Genomic DNA, 15,966 nt, shown 5'->3' with positions numbered 1-15,966 from the left:
GTGTTTTGGGACGCTGGTGACACTGTTGTGCCAGAGCAGGTGGAGGAGTGCAGGCAGCAAGGTTTGCCTTGTCAACGTGTTAAATCATCAGACAGGATTCCCGAATTGCAGGCATGGTGGGCTGCTGGTGACAGGCTGAGATGAGCCTTGTTCTGGTAGAGGACTTGGGACTGTTCTGCCTGCTAGGAATCTTTGCCAGAGGGAACTAAATTCAAACGCTGCGGCGTTGGTGCTCGAAAGGTTCCTCAGTTCTAGGGACGGGGCGCTCAGGCTGAGACCTATTCAAAGACATTTGCAGAGGTGGAACTGTTTTCGGGTGCATTAAAACATGCTCCCGGTCGACAGGTAGAGTGTAAACGTTCAGCAGTGAACAGCGTTTGTGAAACTTCCATCGTGGAAATGTGAAATCCACGGGGGAGGACTCGGGGGCTAGCGGGCTGGGAGCAGCTGCTGCTGCCAGGCGGAAGCGCTCGGCTGGGCTTTCCTAGACAGCTTGAATGGGAGCCAGGAGCCCTCTCTCTCTGGGAGAAAATCCACGAGGTCAGGAAATACAGCAGCAGCTCCAGCTCCACGCTAGGGCCGTTGGTTTGGCACTAAGATCCCAGCCCTCTTCCCAGGCGGTGCGCTCCTGAACGGCTCCCGTCCTTGGCGTCTTGCTCAGCTCTTTGTCCCGCTGCCCTGGGCGGCTTGCTGGGGATCCAGCTCTCGGGAAGGATGCTGGGTGCTGCGGAGGTGATGAATTTTGTTTGGTGGGGAAAACACCAGGCAGCGACCCAGCTCAGCCTTTCAGACCGCTGTTCCCGCGTGGTGTAGAACTGGGAAGCTGTGCTTTTGTGTTTTCTTTTTGGTCAGCTCTGTCTGGGCTCTGCACTAGCTGCTGAGAAGCTCAAACTCTTGTTTTTCCTCCGTTGGAAATTCTCACACCAGGAAAGGTTTTCACAACAATTGTCAGGCTGTACATCTCCATCCAGCAAATCCCCGTGCTGGAGCGCGGTAACCCGGCGTGTCTGTCACCATCTCCCTGGCAGAAGCCCCCGCGCTTCTCCTCCCTGCCTCCCCCTTTTGGGAAAGCCACAACCACCAGAGGTCCTGCTTTGCATCGCGGTTGTGCTTGCTCTTTTGCAGCCGTTTCCTTGCTTTTCCCCGCGATGCCGAGTGCCGAGAAGGACACGCTCTTTGTTTGTCTTCCTGCTGCTGAGCCAGCAGCTGAGAAAAGGGCTCCGGCGAGAGGTGGCTGGCTCTGACTGCTCCCAGCCTGGGTGGGTGATCGAGCTGAGTGGTTTAAGGTTGCAGTCAGGTGGGGACTGAAGTCAGAAAGTTCTGGCCTACTTTAGATGAGATCTCTGCTGCGTTAGCAAATCCAGCAGATGCGGACGGGGGCTGGGTGCAGGGTGGCCGCTGCTGGTACGCCGGCTACCAGCCTCCTCACCAAAAAACCCTCCCTCGTCTTCGCAGGAGAGGTGGCAGCTTCTGCCGGTGTCAGCACGTTGCTAGATAGCAAACGCCGGGCTACCAGAGCTTTGAGACGAGTGTTTGGCCTCGTTCTGAGCACTTTTGCAGTGCTCCATATGCCGTGCCCCGTCCTGGTTGTTCGCCTTGCCCGCAGAACGTCGGGAGGTGGCCAGGAATCGTGATTCTGGCTTAATGCTCTTCTATGGGTTGTCTTCAAATCTGTCTCGTGGGTTGTGAGCTGCTGGGATTCCTGCTCCTCACAGCCTTGCCGAAAGCTGTGGGTTTCCAAAAGCAAAAGGTCATTGCTCATTGTTTCTTTTGCAATCCGGGATGCATCTCCCTGTAACTGGGGGTGATCGCAGCACCGGGCTTTTGAGGAACGCCTGGAGTACTGCTCGGGCAGCGTCCTGCTCTCCACCTGGGTGCTAAGCTGGCTTGCAGAGCTTGCAAGGCGCACAAGGAGGCACGAGCAGCCCTCGCCCTTGGGAGAAGCGGGCTGGTGGTGTGCGAGCAACGCCTGCGGGATGGCAAACGACCGGAGGGGCCGCGCGTGCGGTGGTGCCTGGCCCTGGGGTGGCTCTCAGCAGGCAGGGCTTGCAGCCCAGCGAGATTGCTATTTAAACCTTCGGGGTTTCGTAATCTTCCTGCCGGAAGCGCCGAGCTGAAGTTCCTCTTTCTCAGTAGGAGGGGAGCAGAAATTTAAGGGAGGGGGGGAGTTTTCCCCTGCCGAAGGGTAATGGCAAGTCCGCATCGCTGCCCGAGTTCGGCTCGCTCCTACCGGCTGTAACGAGCCTTCCCAATTAGTGCTTTCCCTGGTAGCACCCTTCTCCCCTGTGGTCTCTGCCGGCCTTCTATATTCCCTTACCTAGCGCCACTCACAAGTTCGCATGCGGACTGTCAGGCTGAAGGATTGCAGAGCATCAAGGGTTAGGCGTTGGGCATGTTTTTGTGTTCGCTTTGATTGATTTCTTTCCCCATTTTAAAGTAGCCTTCATTACTCGGGGAGGGTATTAGGTTAAAGAGCTCTGGATGCTGCAGTTTCTCGCTGTAATTGTAGACCAAGCCTTGTGTTTTAGGTGAGGTCATCTCGTGTCTGGGACCCCAGAGAATCGGATCATAAAAGGCAGCGGATCCCGGAGGCACGGCACGGCGTGACATAACGAAACAAATGTCGTGTTTTTTCTGGCCAGATTTCCAGGGTAGTTGGAGTGCCGGACGGGGAGAACGAAAAAAGTCCTTGACCCTTGGGTCATCCCACGTTTTCCCCGTTTCTGGCCGTGTTTAGCAGGGTGGTATGTCTGCGAGCTTGGGAGGAGAGGCCAGGGCAGTGCTGGAGAATACCGTGCAGCGAGAATTGCATGGCTGTTGCAAACCCCCGTGAAAAGCACACGCATCCCCAGCCTCTCTGCCTTTCCCAGCCTCTGATCTGTGCCCCCTGCTCTCCTGACGTGGTGGCCGTGTTTCTCCTTGCAGGTCGGGGTGCTCCTGGAGGTCCTGAGCTGGAGTCGGCTGGAAGATGACCGAGTACAAGCTGGTGGTGGTGGGAGCTGGTGGCGTGGGGAAGAGCGCGCTGACGATACAGCTCATCCAGAACCATTTCGTCGATGAGTATGACCCCACGATAGAGGTAAGCGGCGCCGCCTGCGTGTTGTCCTAGTGCTCTTTGCCACTTTGCCGCAAACCCCGTGGTCGGCTTGGACTCGAGTCTGAACTCGAGCAGGGACGGTCCTCTGCTTTGCAAAGCCCTTCTCAGCTGCTGCCTGTGCATTTGGAGGTCACGGCGACCGACGTGTGCCTCCTGAGGAAGGACAGCAGCGTGTGCTGGAGAGAGGCAGCGAGGGATGCAGCAGGAGCAGGCAGAGCCAGGAGAGGCAGCACAAAACTCCTTTCCGCCGCCGCCGCCTAGGGAGGGGTTAAAGGTTTGGGACCGATGAGCCATTTTGTGCCCGTGCTTCCATTTCTCTTTCTGTGAAATCAAAGTGAAGGTACTGACTTCCCGTGCAGGACGTTTTGAGATTTTTCTGATGAAATGGCTTTTGTCAGAGCTCGTCCTGCAGTTTGGGTGAGGCAGGCGAAGCAGCATGGGGTCAGGAGCCCAAGCAGAGCTGAAGACTGATGCTATTTATCTTTTTTAAGAGATCCCCACATCTCTGCAGAGCAGGGAGCTCAGGGATTTTCTTCGGGCTGCCTAATACATGGTTATAGATCTGCTCTGCGGTAGGAAAAATGACACTGCGGTTCTTTTCTGCAGCTTGCAGGCTCCGTGAAACAGCCCAGGGAGAGACAAAACGGGGTGCTCCTCTGTCTTGGGCGCTGAGCTCTGGGCTTTTGTCCTCCTTCGGAGCCCAGCGAGTTCATCCTCCAGCGGGAGGCGGAGAGCTGGGGTGTGCTGCAAGGCCCATTGCTGCTCGTTCTCCGTTACGGGGAGCAAACGATGAACGTCCAAAAGATGAATGTACTTGTCTGGAGTCAGCGGGGATCTGTCTGTCGAGCCTGGTCTGTCACGCTCAGTACCCCACCTGAGGGGCAGCCAAGTACCTGCGCAGGAGAGGTTCCGTACTCAAAACCCACTTTTCTGCATTTCAAGTGTAAACAACAATTTATTATTTTTTTTAACCTTTTAAAACCAGCCCCTTCTCCAGCTGTTTTCACTGCGTCCCCGCTGCTCACAAGATGCTGATTACCCGCCGTATGATTTACACCTTGGTCTGGGGGAGGTTTAGGCAGGACCGTGCTCGTGGTGCCGCTGCGGACAGGAGGCGTAGGTCCACCCTGGGAATGCAAATCACAGCTCGGTCACGCCTCTCAGACAATAACCTCCCTGTCTGCAGTCCTGGAGGATTCTCCACCAGATGTGTCTAAATACAGCTGTGGTTACCGCAGTTATTATTATTATTATCGTAGAGCCTAAAAGGTCCCAGCTGAGGTCAGAAAGCTATTCTGGTAGGTGTTGTATGTGCAGTCCCCACCCTGAAGAGCTCACAACTTAAACAAACAAGAGACAGCGCTTGGTATAAAGGCAGAAACAGTCTTATCCTACAGATGGGAAGGAGAAAGAGCACTTAACAACACGTGCTATTACATCATTTGGCCAAGGTCACCTAGAAGGTCCGTAGCAGAGCCTGGAATTTAATTTAGGGCTCCGGAGTCTCAGTGCTGCACCTTGCATACAGACCCCGTTGCCTTCTTCCGCATCTCCAACTTCTACGCAGGCAAGAGAGCTGTTTTATTTTCCTGTCTGTGACTACTGCAGGTGATTTCGGGTTTTGGTGCTCCCTCCTCCCTCCTGCCGTGGATTTACGGTGCTGGCCTCCAAGGGCCGGACCCCTCCGCAGGAGGGTGGGACGTGGCCAGCCCTGCCTTCCTGTGCGGTTGTCTGTACAGCGAGAAGTGCCCTGCAGCCCCCCAGCCGTCTTATTCAACCCATGGCGGCTCCTGTTACTCACGCTTTGTTTTATGGGGATTCGGGATGCACAGGGTTAGCTACCTGCTGCTGATCTGAAGGTGCCCAACAAACCATCCTGCCGTGACTAAGCCGCTTTGGATCGCGCCCAGGAGCTGACTCTGCCCGTTCAGCTGGCTAACGAGCAGCACGACAGCACTGAAACGGGCAGCTTGAGAGAAGAAGAGCGCATGTGCGTGGAGCCAAGTGTGGGTTGCTTAAATAAACCACTTGAAGGGTCACTGTGAGCAGGGGTGCGTGCTTGGTGCCCTGGCCGGGGTAACCAGGCGAGGGGCAGAGACCCCGGCTGCGTGCCTGCATCCCCAGCCCGCTCAGCTCCACCTCAGCTCGCTGAGGCCCCGGGGACTCATCCGGCAGGGAGTAGGAGGGCTGGGAAGAGGAGAAGCGGCAGGCAGGGCTGCTTGTCTCTCAGGAACCAGAGGCACTGATGAAACGGCTGCTCAGCCCCGGGTCTGCAGCTGGCAGCGTCCCACAGCGCGCGAGCGGGGATGGAGTAAAAAGCCAGACTGTGTTGAGAAACCCTTCCGTTTGCCTCGCAGCTTTTAGCAGTCAGCACTCCCTTAGCCTCAGGTTGTATCCTGACCGTAGCGTTTAACACACACGGGGTGCTGGGCACCCAGCTTGGTGGGGTCCTTCTGCTGCGCTGCAGCCATGGGGACAGCGGGGTCGGCACCGGCGATGTCCCGGCTGTGTCCCTGCTCCTGCGGGCGGCCCCAGGCATCCTCTCCCAAGTGCCTGCAATTCCTGGCTCGTGTGTGAACGTCGCCGGAGAGCCGGGATCACTTATGTTGGTCCTTGCACCTGCTGGAGGAGAATCTGTCTGGGATCCCAGGTCAGAGCCCAGAGCTGCTGCTTGCTGTCCAGGGGCGACGGCAGGGTTTGTTTCTGTCACCCGGCACTTCTTGTTCCAGCTGGGCAGTCCGGCCCGTCTCAGTTGTGCAAGAAGATGGGGTAAGACATCAGGGGCCGCGCTGAGGCTGAGGATGGGGAGCTGCGGGCTGTCAGCATCCACGCTGCACAGAGGGGCTGTGCCGTATGGGTCGGGGTGCCGTGCGGGACGGGGTGCCGTGCGGGACGGGGTGCCGTGCGGGATGGGGTGCCGTGCGGGATGGGGTGCCGTGCGGGATGGGGTGCCGTGCGGGATGTTGCTCGCTGTTAATGTCGTGCACTGAGGGACTTGTCCTCTGGCCGCAAGCCAGGGCGCTGGGCTGGGAGGGAGCTCTGGAGGACGTGTGTGAGAGCAGACAAACACGCACCGTCTGCCCTCCCCAGTGCTGCCCTGCTCCGAGGAGGCTGTAAATGGGAGCAGAGATGGTGTTTAATTACAGACAGGCTAATGAAAATTGCACTGTGAGCTCCCCGATCCTAGCGCCGCCGAGGTTCCCTGCGCAGATAGAAGCAAAGGACGGGGATAACAGCCACAGAAAACGTGGTCCCAGCTCATGGGCTCTGCAGCCCTGCCTCGGCCACCCTCTGCTTTTCAGGAGGAGCCGCCGCGAAGGCCGCGGGCCCGATGCCGTGGCTCTGTCTGCGAGGTGAAGCAAGGCCTCCTTAGGCCCGGTGGCTGCTGCTGGTGTAGCGAACAGAAGGGTGGAGTCCGTGCTGGCCTCGTTCCCTTTCCGCACCGTTGCCGGTCCCGCCGGTGACCTTTGCTGTGTCTGCTCTTTGTCTGCAGGCCTATTTTTCAGGGGCAGAGCTCATCTGATAACATCGTTGTGGTCGCTGGAAGAGCAGCAGACGTTTGAATTAGTTTTAAGCTGAAACCGTAGCTGCCGCAAGCGGCCGCAGAAGGCAGAGCTCTGTAATCGCGCTGTCACAGCCCCCCACCTGCGTGTTTTTCACGCTTTTTGGCCTCCTCCTGTGGCCGAGAGTCAAGACAACTGTGCTGGGTGCGGGGCAGGGCTGTCAGAGACACCCCCGGGCTGCCCCAGCAGGATCCTCGTGATAGGGAGGTGTGGTAGGAGGGAGCAGTGCTTCCGAGGAGCCCGTGTTGAAAATCAGACCTTTGGAGGGAGACCCTGGGAGAACGCTCGTGGTGATTTCCAGGGCTTCTCCCACGTGCGACAAGTTGTGATCGTCTCCTCCACAGGGAAAACGCACAACTTCAAAGGGCCTGGGTGCTCCTTACCTTCCCCAGAGGCCTCCTGGGCAGGGGCTGGTTGTGGGAAACACCCTCCTCGCGGCCTCATTTATTTATTTTTTCACGTTTGCACGACAGCACCAGGTTCGCCATCGCTTTGCAGCCTCACTGGTGGCGATTGCCTCTGGTGCCTGATCCGTGTCAGGGATGCTGGGTGCCCAGCTGGGTTAAACACCTCCCAGCCCCAGGTATCCCAGCTGCTGGAAGGAAAGCCTGGCTGCCAGGAGCCTCGGTGTGTGCGTGTCCCCTTCCAGCATCCCTGCGTGGGACTCACCGCCTGCAGTGGAGATGGCAGGGATTAGCCGGGCCTAAATAAAGTTAGGAAAATAGCCAATGTCGGTGTGGCAGTGACAAAGCTGCCCCTTGTCTGCCAGAGACAGGGCTGGGAAGAGCAGGCCAGGGGCTGTGTTCTCCGTGCTTCTGCCAGAGGAGGGGGAACCTGCTCAGCCGCTCCCTTTATTGATGTGTTTTTTCCCTTGTTTTCCTCCTTCTCCCTTTCCCTCCCTCGAGTCCGTTTTTAATGGCAGCTAAACCAGGCCGAGGGGTGGCAGGAGCCAACCTCCCCTTGCGTGCTCTCCCTTAACGCTGACTCTCTCTCCGTCCCCTGGCAGGATTCCTACAGGAAGCAAGTGGTCATTGACGGAGAGACCTGTTTGCTAGACATCTTGGACACAGCGGGGCAAGAGGAGTACAGCGCCATGCGAGACCAGTACATGAGGACGGGGGAGGGATTCCTCTGCGTCTTCGCCATTAACAACACCAAGTCCTTCGAGGATATCCACCAGTACAGGTGAGCGCCCCGGGGAGGCCCCGTCCCGGCACCGTCCTGCCCTCCCTTTCACATCAGGCCCCGCGGTGGAGGCGCTGGCTGCCAGCACAGGCAATTAGCTCGAGTGGCCGTTCCCCAGGGAACAGAGGGAGCAGACGGCTAATGTCAGTGCCTCCGATAAAACCCATCCGAAGGGATTGCTCGTGGCCTTTGGGGACTCGCTAATGTAATGTTTAAGTGTTTATGGTAACTAAAGGGAGAGCTGATCCTTCACGACCCCCTCCCTCCCCTCCCTAATTAATGGAATTGCTTTGTTAGTGGAATCGATCTCAGCAACTTCTGCTGTGCGGGGAGCTGGGAGGGGAGCTGGGGGAGGAGCTTAGGCCTTTTTGAGGACTTGTCTGGGACAAGAGGTGTTTGCGGAGGATGCAAGAGATGGCTTGCCGGCCAGCAAGGGCCTTTTGAGAGCAGGGTAGGAAGTGACTCATGCCAGTTTCCTCCTCTCCTGCCCGTGCCCAGCTCCCTGCCACCGCTGCCAGGAGCAGCCCAGATGGTTTTATGGGGAAAACCAAAAGAGTCACGTCTCTGGAAACCCCGAGTGGTGATCCTGATGATCCATCCAGGAGACGGGAGGCAGCAGACCGACCCTGGGGGCCAGGGGCTGTATTCAGCGGGTCGCCCTCCACACAGAATGGGGTCCTAGCGGGATCGGGCGTTGGGGTGCCCCCGGGCAGCTGCTGAGCAGCAGTTGTGCTGCGAACGTGGCTCCCAGCTAACCCTGTAGCTCCCAGGGCAGGCACAGCCCTCCTCGCTCTGTGGTCGGAGCCGGTGAGATGGCTCCAGCTAACAGGCGTGTTCACGGCAGTAACTCTGTGTATGGCAGGCTAATTTGGCTCGGTTTAGCTGAACCGTAGGACAAAGGATGGGATTTTCCTAAAGCACCTGAGGGATTCGGTAGCGTTCATCCCACTGCCTTGTGCTGGTGCCTATGAATCACTCACAGGATGGCTTGGTTTCAAGCCCGGGTTTTAATCATGATGTAAATCACTGGCTTTAATCTCGTTTCGCATGTGCTCTTTGCATTTGCACTTTTAAAATAATTTTCCCCAGAGAAATGCTCGTTCTCCCTGGTTAAGACCCATTAGGAGGTATCTCTTTTCAGCTAAGTGTAGCCTGTGCACTAGATTTAGTGCTCGGGTCTGCTGATCAGGATGTTACATCGAGCATTTAAGTGGCTTTATGGCATATCTGACATATATTCAGGCTTCATTTCTGTGTTCTACTATATTAAAAAAAGATGATTTTTTTTTTTTTTGGCGTGTGATGCATGTCCAGCTACTTTTGGATGGGGATTTTGAATTCAAATAAGATGCAGAAACCAGCATTTTTAAAAAATGCTTTTATTACTTTACATAAAACCACGTTAATTGTCCTGGATGCGTGAGCAAAAAAAAAGAAAAGCTGTTTTGCATCCCAAGTTAAATGATTTATTAAACAAAGGAAGTTATTATCTGTCATGAGGGAATTGAGTGGATTGTTTGTGGTCATAATGGCCTTTAGGATTTTAGAAGTAGTAGATCTCGTCCTCGCCCACCTAGTTTTAAATCAGGGGTTGGAATGGAGAAGCAAGCATTACTGCATTTTTGGTTCCCAGTTGGTTCCTCAACTTTGAGTGAACTGAACTAAGCTGAAACGAAGCAAATCCTGTCTGTGCATCTGCGGAAAAGCCTACAGCTGCCAAACGCTGGCTCATCGGCTCAGCAAACTCTGGTTGCAGGTGTTTTTTCTGGTGACTTTTACCCATTCAGAAAGATTACTCGATCTAAAACGCTGGAAGCATCCAGGTAGCTGCTTAGGTGTTCGTTTTTATTTAGTTCACGCCTTGTTGGGAGGATGTGGTAAGCTTTTGTCTTGATATCGATTGCCATAATTTCAAGCCGAATTTTTTAACGGTTGCATTTGAAGAGCAGAAGCATGTTTAGTTTCCATTTCCCAAACTGCCCGACTATTTTGCTGCTGTTTACTTGCTTACATGGTACGGTCACGTTCGTCCTCCCGAAAGCCCTGCCCGAGGCATGCTGCAGCAGGGAAGCACAGCTTGAGGAAGAAGCGACCTTTCCTCCGTGCTGGTGGGGAGCGCTCTGGAGCCTTTTCTCCCTTCACTTCAGCATCTCTTACTGTTGCAGGGAGCAGATCAAGAGGGTGAAGGACTCAGATGATGTCCCCATGGTGCTGGTGGGGAACAAATGTGACCTGCCAGCCCGGACAGTGGAGACGCGGCAAGCACAGGACCTGGCCCGGAGTTACGGGATCCCCTACATAGAAACGTCGGCCAAAACCAGACAGGTAGGAGGAGGAGCAGTTAACACACAGACCAGTGCCCCCTGCCAAAATCTTCCTTTTCCTTCCCTTTCCCCTCTTTCTTCCTATAACCCCGGAGAGCCGGACCCACATCCGGGGTTGCTTTCTGCCTGCAGCCTGTGAGTAGCAGCAACGCCAGCTGGTCAAGTCATAAACCCTTTCCCTCTCACCCCCTCTTCTGGGTGTTTGTAGCTTCGCTGGGACTACAACAGTCGCCTCCACTGGCAGAGGGATGAGCCTTCCCTCCAGCTGCCCTGCCTCGCGTGCGAAGGGGCAGCGGGAGGTGGCGTGGCTCTGCCAGCAGCCTCCCTGACGGACACGGGCAGGACTGACGCACGGCTGCGATGACAGGGCTGTGTGCTCGGGCTGTCGGGCAAGCAGCGCTCCAGCTGCTTGTTACCCGGCGTGCTGTAAGTCTCTCTGACAGCTCCGAAGTGGCGGCAAGCAGGGAAGGGAGCGTGAATTAGAGCAAGCCAGCATGGGCGCTGATTTACTGCCGCTGAGATGCTGGGAATGGAGCTGCTGGAAAGCTCCCGGATCGGCCGCGGCCTTGCCTTGTATGCAAGCTGTGATTGATGGCCCAAGGAGCCTGTTCAGTGATGGCACCGGGGAAATAAATTCTCGTGGCAGGATCCCCAGCCCATCCCCAGGCCGCTGCCTCTGTCTTGGGGTGCCCCAGCAGGACAAACCCTGGCAGTGCAGAGCGGCAGTGCGTGCTTGGTCTCTGCGTGCCTTGCAGATAGATCCGCTGGCGTTAGCTGCTTCCCCGAGGCTAAATGCTCCATCAGGATGTTCCCCTCCCCATGAGGGCTCACGCTTCCAATCTGCAGAAGATTTGCGCTCAGACAGCAGCGAAGGGAAGATGACTTTACTACGTAAGCTCACGAGTCGGCCTCTGAATGCCTTTGTGCTGCTGCAGTATCAGGAGCTCTGGCGGATAGGATCTGTGTTGGTCCGAGCCCATGGGGTGGCCCAGTTTCTGCTGGGAAGATGGAGGAGGCTCAGACACGTTGCAGAGCCAGGGGAACCCCATGGCAGCCCGGGCAGCAGCCGTGAAGCAGCACGGTGTTTTTCCAGCCTCCCCAGGTGTTTGCTCTGCAGGCAGCCAGAGCACAGAGGTGGCAGAGGGGCGGCCGTCGCCTTCAGTCATCGAGCAGGGGCTTCCCTCCTGGATGGCAGACCTTGCTCAGGCTGCCGAGAGCTGCTTAGTCACCAGGAATCCTCAGCCGTGCTGTCGCTCACTCAGTCTTGCTCACCATTTGGGGGCCGTGCTAGGATTCCTCTCTGTCCTCTTGGCTTAGTCTCACGCCTCCAGCTCGGCAATCCTCGCCGCTTGGAGGCAGCCCGGGGGCTCCTTGCTGGCGGGCAGGCCCAGCCCTTCTCCCTCTCAAAGCGGGCAGCTGCTACAAGCCACGTGTGTTTCCTGCAGGGTGTCGAGGATGCCTTCTACACCTTAGTGCGGGAGATCCGGCAGCACAAACTGCGCAAGCTGAATCCGCCCGACGAGAGCGGCCCCGGCTGCATGAACTGTAAATGTGTCGTCTCGTGACTGCGGTGAGTGCCGCGAGCGGGGACGGGGGGCAGCGGGGCACGTAGGAAGCGGGGCAGGGGTACTTGTCTGCGAACAGATGCATCAGAAACAATTTCAGCGATGGCTGTTTTCTAATTCAAGAGATTTCTGACTGAAATAGCATCTTCTGTCAAAACATAGGTAAGTCAAAACTTCCCACTTTCCTGAGGAAATGTGTGGGAGGAAAGGGTTGTTTATTTTTTCCCCTCATTCAGCAGAACAAAATTCTACAGAACACCGAAAAAAAAAAAAAAGACATGTTTTTGTCATGCTTTCCCCAGGAAAGCTCCTTCCCATGCTGACCCTCCGACAGCGGAGGGATGCTGGTATTCGAGGTGTGCGTGTTCACCAGGCTGACCCTGTAATTGCTTAGATGAGAAACTGCATGAGCACATCGCCTCCTAATGCATAAATCGCATTGTCCTGAGGCTTCAGAGCATCTGAATAAAGTCAGATAGATTTCAGAGGCAGAGCATCTGACTCTGAAAGGCCTCAGTTCCTCAGAAGAGTTTTCCCCTTAGGTATATATATCCCCAGGGATATGTGAAGCTGATGCAATGCCGAGAATTAGCCATAAGGGGGCTGTTTTGCTTCTACAAATGGTGCGTGCTGGAGCCAAAAGGAGTTGTTCAGATTGTCTATATTTGCTTGCCTATTTTTCTTTTCTTTCCTTGTTTTTTTTTTTTTTTTTTTTTTTTTTTTAAGCGATGAATGTGTTTAAGTCACTGCAGTCCTGTGGGATAGCAGAATTCTGTAGCGGAAGGAGGGAGAGGCAACGGGGGCTGAGTGCCCCAGGGAAATGCACGTGTAAGGGACACCTAGAGACTGTGTCCCTAGGGCTGGGTTTAGGAGAAAAGCCTGCACGCCCATTGCTCTTGGTGCGATGTCTCCTGGGGGGTCTCCCAGACGCCCCACCTGCCCCTTCATCCCTTCACACAGCTCTATAAAGGCAGCGTTACAGCAGCGACCGTGCTCGGCGGCTCCAGCTGAAGGTGGAGGCGGGCAGCTGGTTTCCCTCCCTTGCTTTTTGAGGCAAAGGCCGCCAGCTCAGCAGAGCTCTTCCCCCCAACACCAAAAAAAACCCCTCGCTGGCAGCGTTTGCTTCCTATGAGCAAGAGCCCAGCCGAGCACCCCACCCCTCCGCTCCCCGCCGAGCAGCGCGCGGGCCCCGGGGGCTGAGCCGTGCGCCGTGCCTAGCGCCCTCCTGGCTGCTGAGAGCTTTCCAGATGTTTGGCCCCTCCAGATGTTCAGCGGCGCTTCCTCCGGATGGGGATGTGAGCGCGGGGCTCGTTTCCTGCTCTGGCTCGCGGCTGACAGCACGTGGGGACGCGCGGGCTGGGCTGAGGCAGCCGCCCCCTCCTGCGGGGACTGCTGGTGACCGGCGTTGGCTTCAAAAAGAGGGGCTGGCCGTGGCCAGGAGGGTTTTCCCCTCCGGTTCCCCCTGTGAACAGATTGCCCCGTGTCACCCACGTCTTCTGCTGCTGCCCTGCACGGGTTGCTTGCAGCGGGGCGGAGGAGCAGGGCCTGTCTGGGCAGCACTGCGATGCACACACAGCCCCCGCGGAGATGCAGAGGCATCCTGAGACGCCTCCGTGAATTGCACAACCCGTGGCAGCTCCCCCACGGCAGGCAGGAGAGGAGGCTTGAGACTAGAGGAGTGAAAGGAGAACGTTTTGCTGCCGTGGCTCCTGCCCTACAGGACTAGGCACAGTCCTTTTCTCCGGGCAGTGCAGCCCCAGGAGGTGGTTCCAGCGTCACAAACCGGACACCGGGCACGCCAGCTTGCGTTAGCCGCGGTGGCCAGCTGAGGACAAGAGCAGAGGAGGAAGAGGAACATCAGGACACGAGAGGAGAGGCTGCATGTGTGGCCGGGGAGCTCAGAGGTTTGGCTCCTTGCCCTGCTGTGGACTCGCCTCGTGGTTCCCCTCTTCCCTGGAGGAAGGAGGAGGAGATCACCGCAGGGCAGAGGGTTTGGTGAGCCCCCCCGAGCCTCACCCGCTGCTCCACGGAGCATTTGTTCCCTTCGGCACACGTGCAGAAGCCTTGCCTGGCCAGGTTCAGGCTTCCAAGACCTGCCTAGCCCTTGGCTTTCCCTCCGTGGGCACTAGCAGGGCTGTCCCAAAAGGCGAGGGGTGGCAGTGGGAAGGGCTCCTGTGGGTTCGGAGAGCCAGCGGGTACTAATTAGCGTCGTCCCTCTTCTCATTTCAGCTGACTGGACCGCGACCTGGAGAGGTTTCCCCTGTGCAGAGCGCAAGGAAAGGTGAAGCGAAGGAAGAAAAAAACGGATCCGGGGGAGCAGTACAGGGGGAGAGGAAGAGGAGGAGGAGGAAGAGGACGGGGGGAGCGTCAGCCCCTCCAAGGACTATCTCGCACTTCACCCGGGCCTGCAGCAAACGACTTTTTTTTTTCTTTCCCCATCCCCTCCTCCCTTTGGCCTCCTCCCACCCCCGGCAACTGTACAAAGCCACAGATTGAATCACAGTAAATTATTATTTGATGGTCTCGACAAACCCTCTGGGTGGCTGTGTCCTGCTTCCGGAGCTTGCTGCCGCTGGCGTGTCCCTGTGAGGTCTGTCTGGGGGACGGGAGGGCACGTGCCGGATGGGAGATGCTCAGATTTCCTCTCTCGGCAGAAGGTTGCAGGCTGTGGAGGAGGTAGGGACGTGCCATTTAAAGGGGGCTTTGGGGAAAAATCCAGCTGGGTAGCTCCGGAGCCCACACGTTGTCTCCTGGAGCCCCGTGCTGTTTGAAGAGGCGCTGAGGTGGATCGGCATTGGCCTCTGCGGGCAGAAACCTGGGAAGATGTCCAGCAGCCCCAGGCTGTGCTGCCACTCAGGGAGGGCACGGCGGTGGCTGCGCTGCCCTGCGGGCACTGCGGCTGGCCGAGGGGGGTGGCAGGATACCCAGATCAGTGGTTACATGGCACAAAACCTCGTGCTTTGAGGGCGCTGGGCCTTGCGAATGCTCACTGCAGAGGATTTGTCCTTCAGAGGAAGAGCTGTCTTGGCTGTGAGTTGTCGTTGTCACCTCCTTCCTTATATGCACATGTTTTCGTAGGAGAATCCCAACCAAAACGTGCTGCTGGCCCCCGAATTTTGTCCAGGTGGAAGCGTGCAACCAGCCCCAGCCTGGCCTCAGCTCTCCCCCTGGTGGTTTGCCTTTGACCTAGCCCGCGTGAGACTTTTACGAGCTCAGACGTGATGCCTGGAAGGGAAGGAGCATCAGGGAGGAGATCTGAGAGCTGCCTGCACCTGAGCCGGTGCCAGTTCGGTGCTTCCTTGATTTACCTTCGCCGAGCGGCTTTTCAAGCTGGGCAGGCGGGGAGAGGAGCTCCTTTCTCTCCACGGCTTTGTACGGGAGCACGGGGCAATGACTGACGCCGCTGCTGCCAGCAGCCTCCCAGCCACGGCCTCTCCCGGCAGCAGGCTGTCCTTACGGCCCGGCAGCCCCTTGCAGTGTAGCTTGCATCTGCCCTAACAGTCCAGACCGAGAGCGTCAAAGGGGGAAGGTGATGCAGGAGGTAGGGAACCGTCCTGCACGGACTGGCCCGGGCCTGAAGAGGTTTCAGTAGCCAAGGGTAAGTAGCCAAGGCAGGCGAGGGCTGGGAGCGGCAACGGCAGCACGTGAGTCACGTAGCAAAACGGGCACAGAAACCCTGCTCGGCCCCAGCACGAAGCCCCAGCACAAAGCCCCAGCCCACCGGGGGTTCTCCGTGCCCAGCATCCATGCGAGCAGCCTCCTGCCCCTCTGCCCTGCCCCCTGTCGTGCCACGCAGAGGCAGAATGGAGGCAGGGGCTGCTTGGTGGTGCTGCCTTTGCTTTTGGCCCAGGCAAGAAAAGACTTGTGCTAACAGCCTGCCCCAAACTGCCGTGTCAGCCGCGGGGCTGCAGCCGCAGGTTTTGTTCCTGAAGGTGGCACAACCGAGAGAGCTTGCGTGCAGCTGAGAGGAGGGCAGAGGGCGCGGGCGCTTTGTCCCTCCAGAAAAGCTGAGCAGCTAGTGGGTGGGTTGAGCTGGGAGCCCTGGCTTGCTGGCACCTGGGATTTTGCCGCAAGTTAGCCCATCCTTCAGCAGCAGCTGTAAGCACAGGTTAGAGGTAACGCATCGATATTTGGGGCCCCGCTAAGGACCAGACTCAGGATGAGTTTGGCCAGGAGCACAAAGGCACGGTATGAGATCTGCCTTTCGGAGAGGTTTCTGCACCCCTCAGGGT

The 15,966-nt window shown here is 57.2% G+C and overlaps 1 protein-coding gene across 4 annotated transcripts in view; it reads left to right on the top strand.

Annotated features, from left to right (window-relative positions):
• The window catches only part of HRAS (HRas proto-oncogene, GTPase), a 39,776-nt gene extending 25,511 nt beyond the window's left edge, over positions 1–14,265 (top strand). For all 4 annotated transcript variants that reach the window (XM_040557473.1, XM_040557472.1, XM_040557474.1 and 1 more), the window contains exons 2-6: positions 2,926–3,079; positions 7,667–7,845; positions 10,011–10,170; positions 11,615–11,739; positions 13,964–14,265. In XM_040557473.1, coding sequence (XP_040413407.1) covers positions 2,969–3,079; positions 7,667–7,845; positions 10,011–10,170; positions 11,615–11,734 — 570 coding nt within the window. In that variant the 5' untranslated portion in view covers positions 2,926–2,968 and the 3' untranslated portion in view covers positions 11,735–11,739; positions 13,964–14,265. The remainder of the gene's footprint in view (positions 1–2,925; positions 3,080–7,666; positions 7,846–10,010; positions 10,171–11,614; positions 11,740–13,963) is intronic.
• Positions 14,266–15,966: the final 1,701 nt, after the last annotated feature.

Source organism: Cygnus olor, chromosome 5 (assembly GCF_009769625.2).
Source record: "Cygnus olor isolate bCygOlo1 chromosome 5, bCygOlo1.pri.v2, whole genome shotgun sequence".
Lineage (NCBI taxonomy): Eukaryota > Metazoa > Chordata > Aves > Anseriformes > Anatidae > Cygnus > Cygnus olor.
The sequence above is the reverse complement of the archived record's forward strand: the minus strand, read 5'-3'. Positions and strand labels throughout refer to the sequence as shown.